The 20,348-nt window shown below is 34.0% G+C and overlaps 1 protein-coding gene across 1 annotated transcript in view; it reads left to right on the plus strand.

Annotated features, from left to right (window-relative positions):
• Positions 1-363: 363 nt before the first annotated feature.
• Positions 364-20,348, plus strand: part of LOC117106925 (receptor-type tyrosine-protein phosphatase T-like) — a 32,005-nt gene continuing 12,020 nt past the window's right edge. Inside the window, exons 1-12 of the mRNA XM_033248447.1 lie at positions 364-543; positions 841-930; positions 1,630-2,166; positions 4,508-4,870; positions 9,391-9,642; positions 11,741-11,875; positions 12,097-12,243; positions 12,496-12,624; positions 13,307-13,456; positions 15,569-15,880; positions 16,535-16,602; positions 16,777-17,017. Of these exons, the coding sequence (XP_033104338.1) occupies positions 2,088-2,166; positions 4,508-4,870; positions 9,391-9,642; positions 11,741-11,875; positions 12,097-12,243; positions 12,496-12,624; positions 13,307-13,456; positions 15,569-15,880; positions 16,535-16,602; positions 16,777-17,017 (1,876 nt within the window). The 5' untranslated portion in view covers positions 364-543; positions 841-930; positions 1,630-2,087. The remainder of the gene's footprint in view (positions 544-840; positions 931-1,629; positions 2,167-4,507; positions 4,871-9,390; positions 9,643-11,740; positions 11,876-12,096; positions 12,244-12,495; positions 12,625-13,306; positions 13,457-15,568; positions 15,881-16,534; positions 16,603-16,776; positions 17,018-20,348) is intronic.

Here is a 20,348-nt window from a genome sequence, read left to right on the forward strand (position 1 = left end):
ACCAGCCTGTTAGTGGCGATGATTCGCTCTGTTGGATTTAAATAAATAAATAAAATTGAGTTTAAACCTTTATTTTACATTCTATAATCACATTTAAAAAACAAAGTGACTAAAGAGAACTTAACGCATGGTTTAATATAAAGTCGCATAATTTACTTAAAATAAATTTAATATATTACCACCCTAATATTTAAAAAATAAATATTATAATGAAAGTTATTTTTATTAGCACTACCTTACAGTTCCAAACCGCCAACACTTTTGAATCACACAGCAACCACTCTAAAGATTGCAGCCTGCAGCTGGGATCCAGTTCAAGACTTTGGAACAGGAAATATAACTTGATGTAATTTATGCTACAAAATATCGCAGATAAGTGAATTCATTACAGTTAATAACATTGAACACGGTGTATATACCATAGACAATCTCCTACCACATACGACTGTTGAATTCTACACACGACATTCGAGATTATAGTCGGCGGCATATAAACTGATGGACCACCTAGCGAACATGGATCAGCAGAGACTATATGTACAAGTAAGGATATTTGCTTACTAATATTATTATCATCACCGCTACCACCACCACCACCCCCATTATTCTCATCTTTTTTACATTATGTTTTTCAGTTGTAGAATTAATAATCAAACGGGGCTCTTATTCGCACGAGGACGGTATACACCCTTAAAGGTTGAAAAAAAAAACATAAGGTGTTTTTTTTTAAATCGGGGTCGGGTGAACTTTTTTTTTTTTTTTTTTTTTTTTTCTATACAGGCCTATACAACAGGCCTTACAAATAATATAGGCCTATATTTGTTTTTTAATACAATTTAGGTGGATGTGATTGCACCACGGTCAGCATCCGCCAACGACTTTTTGGCCTATGAATATTTTGGGCTCTGGAGCACTGTCGTTTATTGAACGGTTTGTAATTGTTTACATATGTCGTAAAATATAAACTATTTAAAAAAATCACATCAATCATTGAATTATTCAAGTAATGTATGAGTTATTAATTATTCACTATGACTGTGAAATAAAAAAATAAATTAACAAGCTTTTAATAATGTATATATATGTGCACTCGTTTAGCATGAATGCCTATCTTAAAACCCATAGTATATTTTAATGTCTTAAATAACGGTCCAGACCTAAATGGCCGGGCTTAACGTAAGCCTGGCTTATCTCCAAGTCTGAATGTAGCATAATTTGAATAAAAGTCCTGAGAGCCAGAGTGTTTTAACTAAAACTACTGTTAATCCAAGCTAACGTAGGTAATTTATTTGTCTTTATTGTTTGATTATTGTTTTCTATATTTGTTTTGGCTAAATAACGAATGAATGAATGAACGAATGAATGAACGAACGAACGAACGAATTAATTAATTAATTAATTAATTAATTAATTAATTAATTAATTAATTAATTAATTAATTAATTAATTAATTAATTAATTAATTAATTAATTAATTAATTAATTAATTAATTCCGAGTACCCTTTGCAGTTTCTGCAGCCATCGACTGATTGTCAGGTAGACTTTGGTGTCATTTTGTTTAGAACGACCAAGAAGTTTACGTCGTTCTCTAAACACCTTGTTTGTTTGTTTGATACCTTTCTCCACAGGCATGTAAAACGGCATGTCTTTGTGTTCAAGTCACTTAGACTAGGGTACGAGCGGTTTTAGAAAGTGTGTACCGATGAATTAACTGGTAAATAGCACGGGTATTTTTTCGCTCGAACGGGCCCTAAGAAGGAAGTTAAAGGATTTATTTAACAATGATGAACAGAAATTAGGTCTACATACCAGGACATTCTGTCTTTCAATTGCTCAGGACTGCGTATTATGTTTGCTTTCCAACTACAAACCTTTTATATTTGTATAGCAATACTAATACTAAGCACACAAGGAAGTAACTGTAAAAACTGTTGTATAATTATTCAGTGCTCAGTCTGAATTTAGAATCCAGATTCAGAAATTCTGTTCTGAATCAGTGACAGTATAGGAGAAAACGACATTGCTAAAAAGTCACAGATTTTTAGACCTACCAAGGAGTAACATCATTACAGCTGTGGACTTGAAGATGTACGGTACAGCATGTAGGTGGATTTTTATTCAAATAGCTACACAAGTCTGCTTGTACCGACTTACGGAATCTACAGGTAAGTGTAGAGTTATTATGTCGAAAATCCGTCAAAATTTCATTTATGGTTATAGAGACACACCATTTTTACCGGAGTCATTTTTACACTAGTGGCGCCATAAACTTCCCGACAAGGTGTCCAAGCTCTCCTACAAGGGGGTCCACACCCGAACGTTGGGTGTCGAGGAAGCCTTGCGATTCAAGATTATTCCTATGTTTGCGTAAAATGATTAACCTTTAAAGTAAATGTGTCTACATTATTTGAATTTAAGCCTAAAGTTAGATCAAAAGAATCAATTGTGTATGGGAGAACTTCCAGTTTTCTAAAAAAAAAAAAAAAAATCAAAACTGTTATATACTACAAAACAAAATAACAAAAAAACAAAATTATATAATTTTGAATAAATTAGCAAAACGCGATTTGGGTTTCTCAAGAAAAGGGGCCGGTGTAGATGCAAATTAGGTATTATCTGTTTTTGAGTAGGAATTTGGCAGTACAAGATATTATAACAAAAATAAGTATGAATGGATTGAAAAGGTGAGTTAATATTGGCCTACCTGTTGATGTACAAAAAGGCACAGGAAGAATGACATTACAGCTTTCGAGGTACACTAAAGTATAACCTGTTTCCGTCACCTTAGGCTTCCGGGTTATACACAACATTCTATGAGTGCACACAATACTGTAATACTTTTTGTTAGCTAAGCTCTGCTACAAAAAGTTGACTTATGATGCTAGGGGCGGCGCTAGCGGGGGCCCGGGAGGGCAAAGGACTCCCCGTCGGGGACCCCTAGACCCCTGCTTGGACCGCTGTAGGGGAATTTTCAGCGTCAGGGAAAGATCAAATTTCGAGCACTGAAAGTACAATTCAGACGTTCCTTAATAAGCTTTTACATTTTAGGGATTCAAAAATGTTTAGTGTGTACAGTGCTCCGTATGTGCGAGGTGTTTCGATCGTATGGGTTGCAGTGGTTGCGCCAGCGCTTCTCCGAGGGTCTATATCCTACAGGGGATTAGTACCTCCGACAGGGAGACTCTTAACTTGTATAGTTTTATATCAAATTATGCATTTTTAAATAAAGAATCCCATTATGGACACAACATTTTATTATGTTTTAATTTTAAAAAAAAGAAGAAAATACTGTAGTAATAATTTTCCATGACGGGTGGGAATCGCAAGGCTTCCCCGACTATTCGGTCCCAAAGATCGGGTGTGGACCCCTTTGACGGAGAGCTTTGACACCTTGTCGGGGCATTTCTGTCGCCACTAGTGTAAAAATAACTCCGGCAAAAATGGCCCTGGTAGGGATATTATTATAATGGTTAAAGGGTATTGTTAAACCCACAAACCTCCCAAAACCAAACCATGTAATTGTGATTGACTCACTTGGTATATCAACAAGAAAATGAAATAAATTCATATAAACCTTTTATTTACTGGATAGAATGTTAATTTTATTTTATTTTATTAGTATTATTATTTTTTTTATTTTTTTTTTGTGAAAAATAGCCTACCCACAATTACATTTCAAACCTTAAAAAACAGACCGCGAACCTTATCCAAACACTTATGATTGTAGGATCCTCTTTTCATATCATTACAAATTTTATTAATTTGATGTTTATAACAAACTTCTTTTTGCGGGTTTAGGAATATGCAGATTAAAGCTAAAAAAAATTTGGAAATTGTGATTGCGCTTCCGTGAAATTGACCACAACTAAATTATTTTAGTATTTAAAAATGCAGATTTATATTAATTTATTGATTAAATTATTGCTATTTTTCAACATTTAAATGTAAAATAAAATAAAAATAAAAAAAAAATATTATTCATATATTATGTTTTATTGAACAAAAAATAAATAAATAAGTAATAAATAAAAAAACAAATAATAGAAAAAAAAAAAAGTTTGGATACCAAATGTTATCATTGGAGGCTTTTTTTTACCGAGACCTTTGCTGATAATGCTTTTTAGGGTTTACAATATTTCATTATTACATACACTCACTAAAGTCTATCTTTCTACTATCGGTGAATCAAATTACCACATTGTTACCACTTTGACTTAAACCTATAATTATAGACTTATATTCACATAATTTGTGTATTTTGATATGGGCTATATTTAATTTTCTCACTTTGCCCACACTTTTGTCTCTTCTTTTTAATGATTTCATAAAAAGCAATAAATATTACTTACTTTAACACGCTGCGTCATAGGCTATTCCAGCTATGACCACATTCATAATTAATATGCCTTTCAGTTTTTCTTTTTTTTTATTTAGTAAGTAGTACTCTAAAATAACATGGCATTTCAATTCATCTTGTGACATTACCAAATCCTTTATTTTTGTAAGATCCAATGGATATAACATTCTACTCAGAGTCACCACACATTTCAAATGTCCGTGGATACGCGCTTCAAAACAGCAAAACAACAGATTTATCAATCGGCATATTAAACAAGAATAACAAGGAAAATGTAACCTGGACTGATACTGGACATTCAGATGGAAAAACAGGGTATGATAGAATTAGGAACATGCCAGGAAATAAAATATTTGACACACCAAGCGAAATAGCATACAGGATACATAAAGATTTTGTTTATCTCGGTGTCAGAAATTTACAAATCTCTCAAACAGTCGGCGTGTTTTCATTTGAAGCTACTAAGTCTGCAGTGGTAACCAGGTCGGCAATTGTTGTGACGTCAGCATCAGGTGAGTACATAATGACTCTTATCATTTTACAGCAGTTTTATATGAATATTTAAATTTATATATTTAGATTGTTTAAAGGTGTCAATTAAAAATCTTGCCTCGCTTTTGAAATAATTATAGGCCTATGTAATTAATATCTATGGTGGTGGCGTGTTTTGTCTAAACACTAAATGTAGCCGCCGTGGATTGAAACGTATATATTTTAGTTATACTGTATTGTTTTACACTGTAGATACGACGACAACCATTTAAGAACGTTGGTAAACTAGATTAGCGATTTTATATTTTATAGGCGCCTACTATAGAGAGACACACTAATGATTTACTATAGTTATTGATTCTATTCAAAACATTGGTTTCAACGAAATATAATCTCGAAACGTACGCCGGCTGGCAGGGCCTTGCCTTTTTATCTTGGCAGTACTTTTATATCTTTGGCAGTGTTTTTTTTTTTTATCTTGGCAGTACTTTGACGTACTGTAATCCTTATCCGGCTTGAAAAATAGCAAGATTAGACTGAAATAAACATTATATTTTTGATGAAAGTTGTATTTTTAGAATAAGGTGACTACTATATAAAAATATCAGGTGATTGGTATTTCCGGGATTGTGTAGATAGCATTTTAATACAAGTATCTAGATTTGCGGAAGACACTCATTCACTTGATAATTTTCGTGAGTGTCGAAACGATATGTCAGTCCCTATTATATTTCCATACTTCTTTGCAAATCGCTTAAATTTACGCTTGACTTTACGCTGAACTTCACGCTTAACTTGTATACTTACGATTTGATAGCTCAATATGATAGTTTGTGCCCGTATGTTAGCAGTAAACGCGGATATTGTGTTATGTTGGTTTTAAAGAAGTGTAAATAAAGTACTGTAGAGTTAGCGCTTAATTCGAATTTTTATGTTTCTCTTGTTTATTTTCGCACTCACATCATTTTCGAAGAATTAGTGAATCAAATTGAACATTGTTAAATCGTTAACGTTCTAAACGATGTCGCACCAAGACGAAGAGGTATAGAGTGTCACAATCAGAATATCGAAAATATCTGTTCCAAGCAAGGGCAGATAAGGCGAAGAAAGAATTTGTGAGTAAAAATTTCGAATTAGATAAAAAAGGAAATGGAGACTAAACTGCACGTAAGGTTTTAGAAGCGGAAGCAAAATTGTGCCATGGCAGCTGCTAGCGCTATGATTTGGGATAATGAATCCAACTGTTCTTATGGTCACGAAAATGATAATGTTCTAAGTAATCTACCACCTATTGATGCGACTAGGAAAACTGCCGAATTCATCATGCAATACACGCCAAACGAAGATTTATGTGACAAGAGTCAAGAACTGCCAGAGGCATTGACGTATCCGGGGTCAGGTAGGACGAGATGTGGGAGCCGCGGCTTCTCCCCCCTTTTTTTATACACAGTGTTACAATTTTAAAGCCTATTCTCGAGCCAATACAAATTGTTTCCTGAGATCACTCAAAATGTATACTTTTAAAACATGTAAATATGCATCAGTACACGTTATACATAGACCTAATAGAACACATAGGCATAAGCGTGATTTAAAAAAATCTTAAATCCATAAATCTCAGGCCAGGTCTTTTAAGATAGAAATGCATACTGTGGTTCAAATTCGTTTTTATCCTTTTCTAAGTTTCTTTAAATTTTTGTTTAATAATACTACTACTAATGACAGTAATGATAGTAGTAATAATAATAATAATAATAATAATACTAATAACAATGATGATGATGATGACGATAGTAATAATTGATAATAATATTAATAGCAATACAATGAAGAAAATTGTGCTAAATGCGAAAAAAAAATTGTGATTTGTTAATTATAATATAGTATATATAGTTAAAGCTTAGTAAGCTATAGTTAGGCCTAAGTTGTCCTGGATATTATATCCCGAATAAAAGATCATGTGAAATTTGTTGGCGTTTCATTTTCATTATAATGGTGATGTGATAATGATGAATTTTACTATTATAAAAGTGTCATTTCCGGCCATCTCGAGAGGTACAATTTCCTCAAATTTTCTCACCTCAGCCCCAACCATGGTGGTACTGAGGTGGTTGTAAAATAACGGTTTTGAAGTAGGCCTATGTAAAGTAGATACTCAAGGACAATGTTTTAAGCTTTGTTTTCTGTGGTATATCACAAACACATTAATAAGATCTCTATGGTTGTCAAAAATCCATGATAAAAGATCATGATAATGTTTTTTGCGCTTCATTTTGATTAATGGTGATGTGCGATGATGAATTTTACTAAAAGTATCATTTATGTCCATCTAGAGGTACTGTTTCCTCAAATTTTCTCACCTCAGCTTCAAGGTGGGTGTCGACTCACAAAATGCCCTCCCCCTCCACCTTTCAAAACAGATCTATGCCCTTCCCTGGGTATGACATTAAATTCCATCGAGTCGGCTCCTGATGTATGTCTTAGTGACTGCTGTTTGTTTTTTAGGATGTGATCTGGTTTTTCATGTACATTTTTCGTGATTATGACTATTCTGGATAAATAATGTTTTGAGCAGAGGTGGATTGAAGGCCCCCTCCACTTCATTTATTCAAATTGAAGTGCGAGAGTGTAATTTCAGGCCGTCTAGAGATGCCCTAGACATAAATGGTGGGGCTGAGGTGAGTGGTTCCTTAGTCTGTGAATGTTCCACTCTGGTTCACCTCTCTTTCGAATTCCTGGATCTGCCACTGTTGATTTATTATATAATTATTTTTTCGCTTATTTATAATGCAATAATAATAATAATAATAATAATAATAATAATAATAATAATTTATTGCAATTTTCACTTTATCCACTCAAACAGTCCTAAGAACGTTCAGAGTGCACTACTTCACAGGGGGATTCGCCCCCTTGACCCCGCCGGAGTCCTATGTAATTCGCATAACGACTCCCCCACCCCCTTTTAAAATCCCGGCTACGTCCCTGGCCAGAGGAAAACGCCAAACGCGTATGTTCAAATTATTTGACAAACTAGGGCATCCATAGGCCTACCATGCATGTTCGACTTCATGAAAGAACTTAGAAAGCCTACGGTTGACCTCTGTTAAAATTTAGTAAAGGTCCGATAGAGTAAAATACATTTAAACGACAATTTAGTGCGAGAATCGAAATGTATTGTAACTACTTGGAGCAATACAAGGCTGGTGAAGCAAAGAATATCGTAATTGGCCTTGCCCATCTTCACGCAGCCGTTGCTTATGATGCAATATAGAAAGAGTTCGGCGATCGCTACGGACGTACCGAAGTTTGTTCAGGAATATATCACTCGTGCATTGAATTGGACAGCGATTAAGCACGACGATCCTAAAACGTTTTACAAATATAGCGTCTTTCTTTTTGATATGTCAGTCGACAGTAAAATATCTGATGTATTTGATTACTCTGAAAACATTCGAACAATAATATCGAAACTCCCCGCACCATTGCACGATAAATGGAGAAGTAGTGTACAAACACCAGGAAAAGGAATTAACTGTAAAATTTAAGGATTGTGTTAACTTCGTGAAAATGAAATTTAAAAAAAGCCAACGATCATACATACTGCAAGTCGGTCATGAAGGGTGAGTTTAAAAAACCATGTCACGATACACAAGAAAAAAACAGCACCTAAAAGAACATTTGACACAAGTTAAAGTTTCGAAAGCGCCATCACCAAACGACCATGCATTGATTGTAACAGAGCGAAAATTCTATGAACAAATGTCATCAATTCACAAATAAATTGTTGAAAGAAAAGTACTAGTTTCTGCTAACAAACGGTCTTTGTTTCCAATACCTAAAAATCGGTTACCGAAAGAAAGATTGTAAAGTTCCCGTTGTGATGAAAGCGGAACAGCCCTGACACACTTATGCATGTGAATAATACCAGCAAGGATAAATCCAACGAGGTATGTAGCATTCTCAAAGCGCTACAGACATCATTAAAGAATCATCAGCCTTTAATAAGGATAAGGGGGTCGGGGAGGTTCGCACTGTTTTATCTGTCGTACCCATTAAGATCATGGCTAGAAATGTATCCTTTATTTGGACATATGCCTTTATTGATAATGGGAGCACCTCATATTGAATAACGAATAGGTTATTAAAAAAAAAAAGAAACAACAAAACAAAACAAATAAAATAAATATACGCATAAACTATCACTTTATTTAGTGTTATTTTAAGTCCTTTTTTTACACAGTGTCTTAATTCAGTAGAGTATTTGAATGTATGTGTGATTAATGTGTTATTTTATTTTAAATTCTATGTTGTATGCTATAGCCTACTCTTGTAAACGCATTGTCATCGTGTGCCACTGTTTTAAAAGTGAAGTTTCAAATAAAGATTATTATTATTATTATTATTATTATTATTATTATTATTATTATTATTATTATTATTATTATTATTATTATCATTATCATTATTATTATTATTATTATTATTATTATTAGTAGTAGTAGTAGTAGTAGTATTAGTATTATGTATTTTTCTGCAGCCAACATTAGAATGCAGTTTCGAACGATGACTGTAGGAATTGGGGAATCCGTCACTATCCAACTCAGTAAAGGCGAAGCTTATACCAACTTACGATGGAGACAAAATTATGGTGACGCAATTCAAATGTGGAACGGTGAATCGTCCGTTACGATTTCAAATATACGCGCTAAAGATGACGGGGTATATGAATGTTATACCGATGGCAGTCCCGTTAACAACAACCGTGGAGTAATGAGACTCATTGTTAGAGGTAAATAAGCGATTCATTTTCAAAATCATATTTTTTTTTTTTTTTTTAAATGCATCAGTCATGGGCTCTACTTTTCCAACTTACCTTTCTAAGAGCATTTCCCTTCCTTTATTTTTGTTTACGGTAGATCAGTTTTACTTTCGGAATCTCATACGACTCTTCTTTTTGAACATAGTATAATCAAAAAACTAAAATCTGCTCAATGCCGGTCTTTATTTTATTCTGCTCCTCACATCTGAAAAAAATTGTTAATTATTAATAATCCGAGATTGAAACTTAAAAAAAAAAAAAAAATAGTTATACAGTTAACTAATGCCTCATACTTCCTTGGACTGTTTAGTTGTTGGTGATCTGCATCTCAAGCGGATCCCCACTTGTGATTGTCAAGTTCCTTTTCATCTTTTTTATTTTTTTTTCTTTCTCCTCTTTTTGGTAGCACAATATCACAAAATTGCCAATAGCTTAACATGAAAACTTCAACGATCACTTGGCATAGCCTGGAATAGTTAAAATTAGCTTTTCAATTTGGTCAGTCATTATCTAACATATCATCCTAACAAATTGTCATTTCGTCACAATTTTAAAATGCTCAAAATTACTTGTTTTGTTCAAATTCTTTATTCAAAATTTACAAATCGTGGCAATGAACTAATTTCAATGTAACATTACTGAAAAAAGGGACTTAAAAAGAAGCTAAAAAGGGAATGAAAAAAAAAAGATATAAAAAAAAACTTGTTGACAAATTTAGAGCATTTCAAAATATTTCACATTTTCAGCGCTGTGCGCTCATTTTCATGCGTGCAACACGTACATTAGCTAAATATATTGGAGTTGTTTTGTTTTTTTTACATATTTTGGGTTGGTTCTTGACACTGTATTCACATTAATATTTTCAGTCTATTTCAGAAATGGCCAATAACAACGCCGTACGCGCGTATCAAACATTCGATTCCATTTGTGCGTTCGTGTCGAAATTAGTGAAAATATGCTAAAATAATACCTATATTTATTCATTTATAGATTCTTTAGATTCATGTGACCCAACTCGTCCTTTTGACGAATTCAAATATAGTTATTTATTTTTCTCTTCAGCACTACGATTTTGATGTAGCATGTATCTAATGTAAAAATTTCATAATGAAAGATGTAGAAATAATAAAGTATTGCTCTAAAGTCGAATATATTTAAATCGTTTCGTTCGTTTCATTTTCAAGAGGAAGTCCCACTCAGCAAGGATGATTTGAGTCATTATTACAACAAACAAGTTACAAAAAAGGCACAAGGCAGTATCCACTGGAAGGAATCCCAATATCTGCAGACGGATCCGATTCGGCCTTCCAGGACTCATCAGTGCAGCTGGGGTATAGACCCAAAAGAAACGTTTGACCAGCTTAGGAAGGGCCCAAACCAGTCCCACTACCACTAATGATTACAGAGCCAAACCAAGGCAATATATGTTTTTATATATATATATATATATATATAAATATATATATATATATATATTCCAATGATTTTTTAAATATTTTGTTTAAATATATGAACCTTTTTTTGAACAATTAGTTCAATAGAATAGAAAGTGGTTTAAATAGAAACATGGTTCCTTTAATGACAGTTGATAAAGTGAACCGTCATTGGACCGACAGTACGAGCGGTTTCATCTGTTTGTCTCATGTGCTTATGGCGTAATACGAACATTTACTATTAATTTGTACGCATCACCAACGAATAATTGTCTGATTCTTTGCCTGGTCTTTCATTGGTAAGTGTGCTCAAAGATTGTATTTAGTTGGCACCAGGATTTGCCAGACGGGGGTCAGACGTCCTCGAAGGGAAATGGCGCGATGTCCCCGACGACAAAATATTGGGCGTGATCGGGCGACAATTTAGAGTGTTTCAAAAGCTTGTATTTAAAAGATTTTAGAATCTACTAATATGCCTATGTAGAAAATACACTTTATTTCTCCCAGACGAATTGGGGTTTTTCTCCCCAACGGGGGAGGGGGCCTTAGCCCAGACGGGAGCTGGCCCTCTTACCCTCCCCGTGATTCATTTTCTAAATATTATTTTAGTTTTTCGTTTTTATTTATTTACTTAGATTGTCCATTTCCAAAATGGAGTCCCCCTGAATGTGAAATGGACTGTCCTGTGTGTTATAACGGTGGAGTTTGTGACGACAAGAATGGTGTTTGTATTTGCCCTGCTGGCTTCAAAGGAGATAACTGCGAAACAGGTACGCGTAGGATATTCCTGATGTATTTGATTATACACACGTAATGTATGATATGGAGCGCATGAGTTCATTTATTTATTTATTTTTAAGGAATATTGTTTCAGAATATATTATTATTCTTAAATAATGGAATAAATATATTATTAAAATTCTTCGTTAATCTAAGTCAAAATATATCTCTTTGTACGAGTTATGCTTCCTGTTTTTACTTTATTGTTTAGGCTGTGGGTCAAACGACTGGGGACGTAATTGTAATAACGTATGTAGTGGTAGTCGTGCTGAAGCTTGTAGTGGTCAACTATTTTGTCCGCCTGATCCTGCCGGTTGCGCGTGCATCGATGGATATGGTGGAAACGATTGCAATACAGGTTTGGATAGTTATAGCTGTTTCCGTTTATAACTTTGATGCTCCTAATGTTCATTACAGTGTTAAGTATGTCAGAAAAAATGAAAAATTGCCCAGTACACCAACAAGTAACCTAAATTAGGATTTACTGTGCATAATTGAATTGAAACGATAAACGTAACATTGTCACTCGTTACATGTCTTTTCAAGACAATTGAAATACGCTCTAAACGACTACCATTTTTTTTTTCTGTTCTGTTATATCTTTTTTCAGCATGTGATAGCAATCACTATGGTGCAGACTGTCGCCAAGTATGTCACTGCAATTTAGGAGTATGTAATAGAAAAACAGGGGATTGTTCATCCGGGTGTTCGGCCGGTTACATGGGACCAGCTTGTCAAGGTATATTCAAGTTTTGTTTGTCAAATGTTATGAGTATTAGTAGTTTCATTTGTAATTATTTCGTATAAAAAATAGCAAACTATTAAAAAAAAACAAAAAAAAAACAGCACAGTCATATAATCCTATTTAGAAATACGACTGTTCGTAAGTTACAAATGTAATTACATATTGTAATTATATCTTGTTTCGGAAAACAAAAGTTCAATAGAAAATTGAATTAGCCTACTGTATTTTAATAATAATTGTAGTATTTATATTTAGTGCTCAATCTGTAAGTCTCTACAAAGGTAATGTAAGGCTACATAAAATAAATAGTACTTGATTAAATTTAAGCCAAGCTACATTATGATGTTTCAAAATTGGGGAGTTCAATAACATTATGCTAAATAGAATGAACAACTGAATTTATGACATTCTATCTATCATTCAAATGATTAATTTGGTAAGTATGTGTAAATTTTCGATTTTGAATCCAATAAATCCTAGTCTTCCATACTGTGATATGTTTTAAGTGGACGCTATTACACGTAGGACAGGAAGACAATCGAATACGAAATTTTAAAATAGGATAGGCCTATAATGTGAACACTAAAATGGTAATAGTTTAAAAGTTAATGTAGACCTAACTTTTACTCTTAGACTCAACATATGAAGATCTTAATTATGCTTAAATTTCTTTTAGAACTAATGCCTAATCAGACCTGTGAGTCTGGTGTTTTTGGTGTGTTGTGCAACTATCCATGTCATTGTAAAGACTCGGCCGATTGTAATCGCGATGGGAGCTGCGACAATGGATGTCACGAAGCATGGACTGGAAAAGACTGCAGCATAGGTAACGATACACGTACAGTTTACTTCATCAACTCCAATGTGACGTTATTTTTACTGTTTTCTCCAAAGCCTTCGACTGCTTTTCTCACAAACAACTCATATGCAAAAAGAAAGAAAAAATATTGCATTATTTTTCTTAAGTTAACTACTAATCTTATAAATCGCAGTCAGCGTGTAATTATTAATGTTTTTTGTTCTGCTCGGAAACTTGTTCCTTCTGGTGTGTAAATTGTGTTATGTCGAAGATTAGCCTTACATTTTGCTCTTTTTTTTAGCCAGACTAAAAATGTCAAGCAGTTATGTCAAAAAAAATCGTGCACTTTGTGATAAAGCATGAAACTTGGCAAACATGAACTAGGCCCATTAACTATAGCAAAATATTATATTCAGGTTTGTGATTCACGTCAATAGCGCCCTCTATCGGTCCAAAACGGTAAACTTCTTACAATTATCTTTCAAATTCTTTATATTATATACAAATAATGATAGTAGATAGGCCTATGCCTGTCTCTTATACACATCTAGATGTGTATAAGAGACAGATGTATGATCTGGAGCGCATTGGTTCATTCATTTTTCCATTTTTTTTTTTAATTTATTTCAATTTTTATTCGTATTCTTAAATAATTCAATAAACATATTATTCATTTTTCTTTAGTCTAAGTCAAAATATATCTATTTGTACGATTTATGCTTCCTGTTTTTACTTTATTGTTAAGGTTGTGGGTCAAACAACCTACACTGCGATCGGTACACGAACGACACCGTCGTGGCCTGGTCATGATAGTGTGATAGCAGATAAGAGCAACTTGCTCGTGACAAGGCAGAGGTCGTGCATGGTCGCGAAGTTTTCAACATGTTGAAAATGTTATTGTGGTATGTACTGGTCGTCAGTCTAATCGTAGTCGCTCTCACACGTGTCATAATCATTTGGATAAAATGGCCATGAATACTTTCCACAATAAATGACAAATGCAGGTCCTACTTCCAGTCGGATAGAACCGCCGGTAGAACGGTCGCAGTGCTAGGTCGCGATAATGTGAGAGTTAACAAAGATAATAAATAGCAAAAGATAGAGCAGCTTCCCATTATAATGGGACATCCGTTCCAAAAACATTGTGGGTACAAGGAGAGCAATTTACCCCGTCCGCGCGACGGCGCTATATAGCAATAATAAAGGTGCCGCTCTGGTTCGTTTGTTTCCTGTAGTTTCTCCACTTAGTAAAATGGTCAAATTTTACCCTATACAGGGGAGGGCGGATGTTTCATCGATTTTAATGCAAATTCGCGGAACAGCTAATTCTTATGTTATTTAAGTTCTTTGAAGTTACTAAGCCAGGCACTCAATGCGACCAACGGTCGTCGTCCGACGCGATTCTATGAAAGAATGCAACGCGACGACGCGCGCGCAACAGATAATTTTTAATGAGATCTGTTCAGACTGCCACCGACAATCAGCAGACGGCGTCGTGTCTTCGGCGCTCTCATGGAACAGAGTAGGATTCGACGTGCGATGGTAGTACAACCGTCGTAGTGCATAATGAGTGCCCGGCTTTGAACTCGTATTATTGCTCGGATTAATTTTAAGTTTTGTAAGTTTTTTTTGTTAATTCTATTAATTTGCGTTATTGTCCTGTTTTCAATGTCCCTTGTAGAGTTAATGTTTGTAAACGTAGTTTTTAGAGTTGATGTTTGTAAACGTAGTTTTCTTTCTAGGATTCTAATGAAATTTAATTCTATTTCTTCTACAAGCGATATTGACATTTTTTTTAATCTCTCGTACTTCACAATTTATAAGTAATTGTGTATTGTTTGTGTTTATTTTGTAATATTATATCATATCATATTAGTATAATGTTTATGATTTTAGCTACATTTTTGCACCTAGCCTGTTAGTGGCGATGATTCGTCTGTTGGATTTTAATAAATAAATAAACTTCAGTTTAAACCTTTATTTTGTACATTCTTATAATCACATTTAAAAAACAAAGTGACTAAAGAGAACTTAACGTATGGTTTATATAAAGTCGCATAATTTACTTAAAATAAATTTAATATATTACCACCCTGATATTAAAAAAATAAATATTATAATGAAAGTTATTTTTATTAGCACTACCTTACAGTTCCAAACCGCCAACACTTTTGAATCAAACAGCAACCACCCTAAAGATTGCAGCCTGCAGCTGGGATCCAGTTCAAGACTTTGGAACAGGAAATATAACTGGATGTAATTTATGGTACAAAACATCGCAGACAAGTGAATTCATTACAGTTAATAACATTGAACACGGTGTATATACCATAGACAATCTCCTACCACATACGACTGTTGAATTCTACACACGACATTCGAGATTAGTCGGCGGCATAGAAACTGATGGACCACCTAGCGAACATGGATCAGCAGAGACTATATGTACAAGTAAGGATATTTGCTTACTAATATTATTATCATCACCGCTACCACCACCACCACCACCCCCATTATTCTCATATTTTTTGCATTATGCTTTTCAGTTGTAGAATTAATAATGTCATTGATTAGTAAATAAAACATATATAATTATATTTCATAGATCATCATTTAAATGGCAATGCAAGATTCAATTGCGTTGTAAAACTTTTGGCGAAATGGCTAGGAATCTCAAACCTGAGGTCAGATGTTTCCTTCGCTCTACAAGTATCTTGTGCCAATTATTTGGGCAATACACCATCTAACCATGTGTCTAAATGGGAATTAACATGCTGGAGAGTGGCGACACAGCCCCACAACCCAACCTCCAGTTTTACACGGTCTTTTCCAAACGGCTAGGAACCCATATAAAATGAAAACGCATTACTTACAATAACCTGATATACAAAGATAATAAAAAGGCAGCACTCTGAGACTAACTTAGATGTTATTTATATTCAAAACAATTTTTCGCTGACAGCCCCATTCCCCCTTTGGCACCACCATTGTAACATAAGATTTATTTTTATGGCCATATTTGCTCCAATGATAATGCAATTTGTTTTGCTTTGTAATATATACGTCACATAATTGTAAATCAAATAATGATTTCTTTTCCTAAAGAGCCTTTAGATGAACCAGAAATAGAATTGAAAACAGCTGATAGTAATGAGATAATCTTTACAATTAAAGTAAGTATGCGTATGCCTATTTCAATATTACAATCCTAATTTCGATCTTAAGTCGTGTTGTTCCCACGCTGATTAATGGCAAGTATTAGACGGAATTGACAGAATAATATAATTTATATATATAGATAAAATATATTAGCGATATTAAGCCTTTTGCCTATATTGTACTTATAGCCTGTTTCAAATGCTCCAGAGCAAATCCAATGTGATGGTATACTTCGATATCAAGTGCGATACCAAAGTAAAGTTGGGAATGAACATGACATTGTCAACACAACGGACGGTTTGCAAACAGAAATCGAGATATCGGGATTATCAAATTGTGTTGCCTATGACGTCGTTTCTAGAGTTGTTAATAACGAAGAGTTTGTCGGAGATTGGGGTGTACCTGTAGCGGTTGAAACAGCACCATCTGGTAAATTCCTTACTATTAGTGTAAAAGGTTTATTATCTAAATTAGTAGCAGTAATATTCTGTATTATTATTAAATATATTCCATGGACCCAATAATAGGTAAATGTAGGGTGCTCGCTGTCATTATATTCATATAGTGACTGTCCTTGTAGAATGCAATATGCGATGGTTATATAATCATACTCTGGCTTATACCGTCCTCTATATTATATATACAACGAAGTTACATGAGTTTAATTATAATACTGGAACAGAATCAAACGCCGTAGATTTTTTTTCCACCATTTTATAAATACGCCATTTTTTAAATTCATCCCAAGAATGACTGTGAACCAGGGTACAGTGACATTTCACTTTTCCATGCTGTGAACACACGCTTTACAGGTTTTTTTTTTTTTTTTTTTTTTTTTTTTTTTTTTTTTTTTTTTTTTGAAGACGTAAACAGGCCTCTAACATGTTTGACTATATTTAAAATATGTTTTATTATTTTTATTATTATTATTTTATTATTATTATTATTATTATTATTATTATTATAATTATTATTATTTTCCTTTTGTTCTCAAATGTCTTCATTTTGAAAACTTTAGGTGGGGAACAGGCCAGCTTGGCTCCCTTAAATCCGCCACTGTTCCAAACAAATATTATTTTAGTGACAATCACAAAACACACGTGTTTTATAACCATAATTATTGCCTAGAGTAATCTATAAATAAAATGAATGTAAATGAATGAATGAAAATATGAATGAATAAATAAATAAATTGAAATGAATAAATAAAAATAAATGATGAAAATATATAAATGAATGAATAAAAAAAATCGAATGAATAAATGAAAAGGAATGAATAAATGAATGAATGAGTGAGTAAATAAATGATGAATAACTGAATAAATTAATGGATGAATTAATAAGTGATTGAGTGAATGGGTGAATGAATGAATGTAAATGAGGGAGAGAATAAGTGAGTAAATGGATGGATAGATGGACAGATGAAATGAATAGACTAGAGATAAAAAAAAAATTTACAGACAAGCAACTTCCCTAAATTGATCATTATCTGATTTAAAAAATTGATTTTTTTTTTTGTTATTACAGATCACATAATATGTTAATAATAATAATAATAATAATAATAATAATAATAATAACAATAATAATAATAATTATTATTATTATTTTATTATTATTATTATTAACATAATATGTTATAATATAGTATTTTATTATTATTATTGATTATTATTAATGAAAATATATAAATACTATAAAAATGTTACAGGCCTAGAAGTAGTTATTCAAATATCAGAGCAGCTGAATAAATGAGTGAATGATTGAATGAATGAATAAATGAATGAATGAATGAATGAATGAGTATTAATGAAAAAATGAGTACGTGAGAGAATGAATGAGTGTAAATGAGGGAGAGAATAAGTGAGTGGATGGATGGATAGATGGATAGATGGATGGATGGACAGACACATACCTGTATACGTAATATTTTAAATCCAAAAAAAAAAACAATAAAAAAAAAAAAAAAATACCCTGTAAATCGTGTGTTTACAGTCATAATAACAGGAAACAGCGAAATGATTTAATTATTAAATTTCACTGTTCCCTGATAATTAGGATGAATTCCAAAATAGCGTATTTAAATTCAAATGGTAGAAAAAAATCGAAGCTGGTTCCCGGCATTCGAGGCTGTTCCAGTATAGTAATTAAACTGTTGTAATCTGGTTGTATATCAGGACGGCATAAGCTAGGTTCGCAAGGACAGTCGCCAGTCCATGTATATGATGACAGTAGAATAATGGATTGGGTCCTTTCAAGGGCGTTGATCCGCTGTGAAAAGTGAGATGGACGAATTGCAAAATATGGAAGTCTTTGACCACAGGCCAAAGCCATGCAGGGGGCCGGAGTAGTAAATGCGACTACACTATTGTGAGTAGAAATGCTCCCCGTCTAACTTACGATCAAACAGGTAGTTGCTAAATACAACGGGTTCAGCCGAGAAGTGTGGCTTCGTATGTTGACGTCATGCATAACTTCAGCTATGTTTTGAATTTCCTCGACAAAGTGTGGGCCCTGACTGTAAAAACACAACATAGCAAAATACACACCGTACAACTAATTCCTTCATGGTGCAACCAATGTAAGAAAATATATGTTCTCTGTGTGTTTTTCTTTTCAAAAATTAGGATCCCTGGAATATTATCAATTCATGGGGCCTACACAGAGTGAAATAATACATAGGCCTAGTTAGTCTTATTTTAGCGGTAGGGATTAGGCCTTAAATCACAGAAAGAAAATAAAACATGAATTCAATGGCCTAGGCCCTACTATAGTACTACCTGGCAGGGGTGGCGGCAGCGGGTGTGGGAAATGGCCCCCTCGGGGAGGTCTGGCTTTTCTCCCACCCCCTCTCAGTGAGAAAAACCACAATTCGTCGGGGAGAGAAGATGAAATGTATTTTCTACATATGTCTATTAGTAGACACCAAAATCTAATCCAAAAACTTCACGTAAATGAGGCATAGGCCTAGACAGACTGTTGCGGGTTGCTGAACGCAATCTAATACCAGGCCCCAGACTACCGAAAACACCTCCTAGTCCGACCTAGCCCAGGCTTAGTTAGTGGGAGCCTAGACCTACGAACGTCCATACTACTACCAATCGTCTGAAAATGGATTCGATCGTCCCTCACCCGCCAGTAGCATTAGCACAAGAAAAACTAAGCTAAACCTCAGCCTGCTCGCCTTGCTAAATTCACATTGGTCACACAGTGTAGTGTGATGTTTTTGGTATAACATAATTATACATGACGTTACCGTATACAAGCCACCCATCTCGGATGAACCCGTTGTAGATAGCAACTACAGATCAAACAGGACTAAGGAGATAGGAAACAAACACAACATTAGTTAGTAGTATTTTACTTTTAGAAACATAACAAATGATTTGCTTAATTCATCGTTATCGCGACAGGACGGATCCAGAAATTGTCTGACGGGAGAGTGGGGGTGGGGGGAGGAGGGAATAGGTAAGGACACCCACCTTATTGAAGAATCTTTCCAGACGCTTGAAAGTGACACTCTCAAATGGTAAATGTTTTTTTAATGTAGTGTCCTCTACAAAAATATTGACTTTTCCTGATGGGAAATATGCTTCCCCTCACTTAGAATTTAGAGCAAATTTTAAGAATATGCCCCTCTAGGTGGTCGGAAATGGCTCTCTCGGATGGTAAAAATGCTTATTCAAAGGAGTCTCCTCGACAAAAATAATGACTTTTCCAGACCCCTATCCTGCTGGATTAATATGATATATATATATAT

This window comes from Anneissia japonica, unplaced genomic scaffold (genome assembly GCF_011630105.1).
Source record: "Anneissia japonica isolate Jap-2015-1 unplaced genomic scaffold, ASM1163010v1 scaffold284776_len174044_cov101, whole genome shotgun sequence".
NCBI classification, from domain to species: Eukaryota; Metazoa; Echinodermata; class Crinoidea; order Comatulida; family Comatulidae; genus Anneissia; species Anneissia japonica.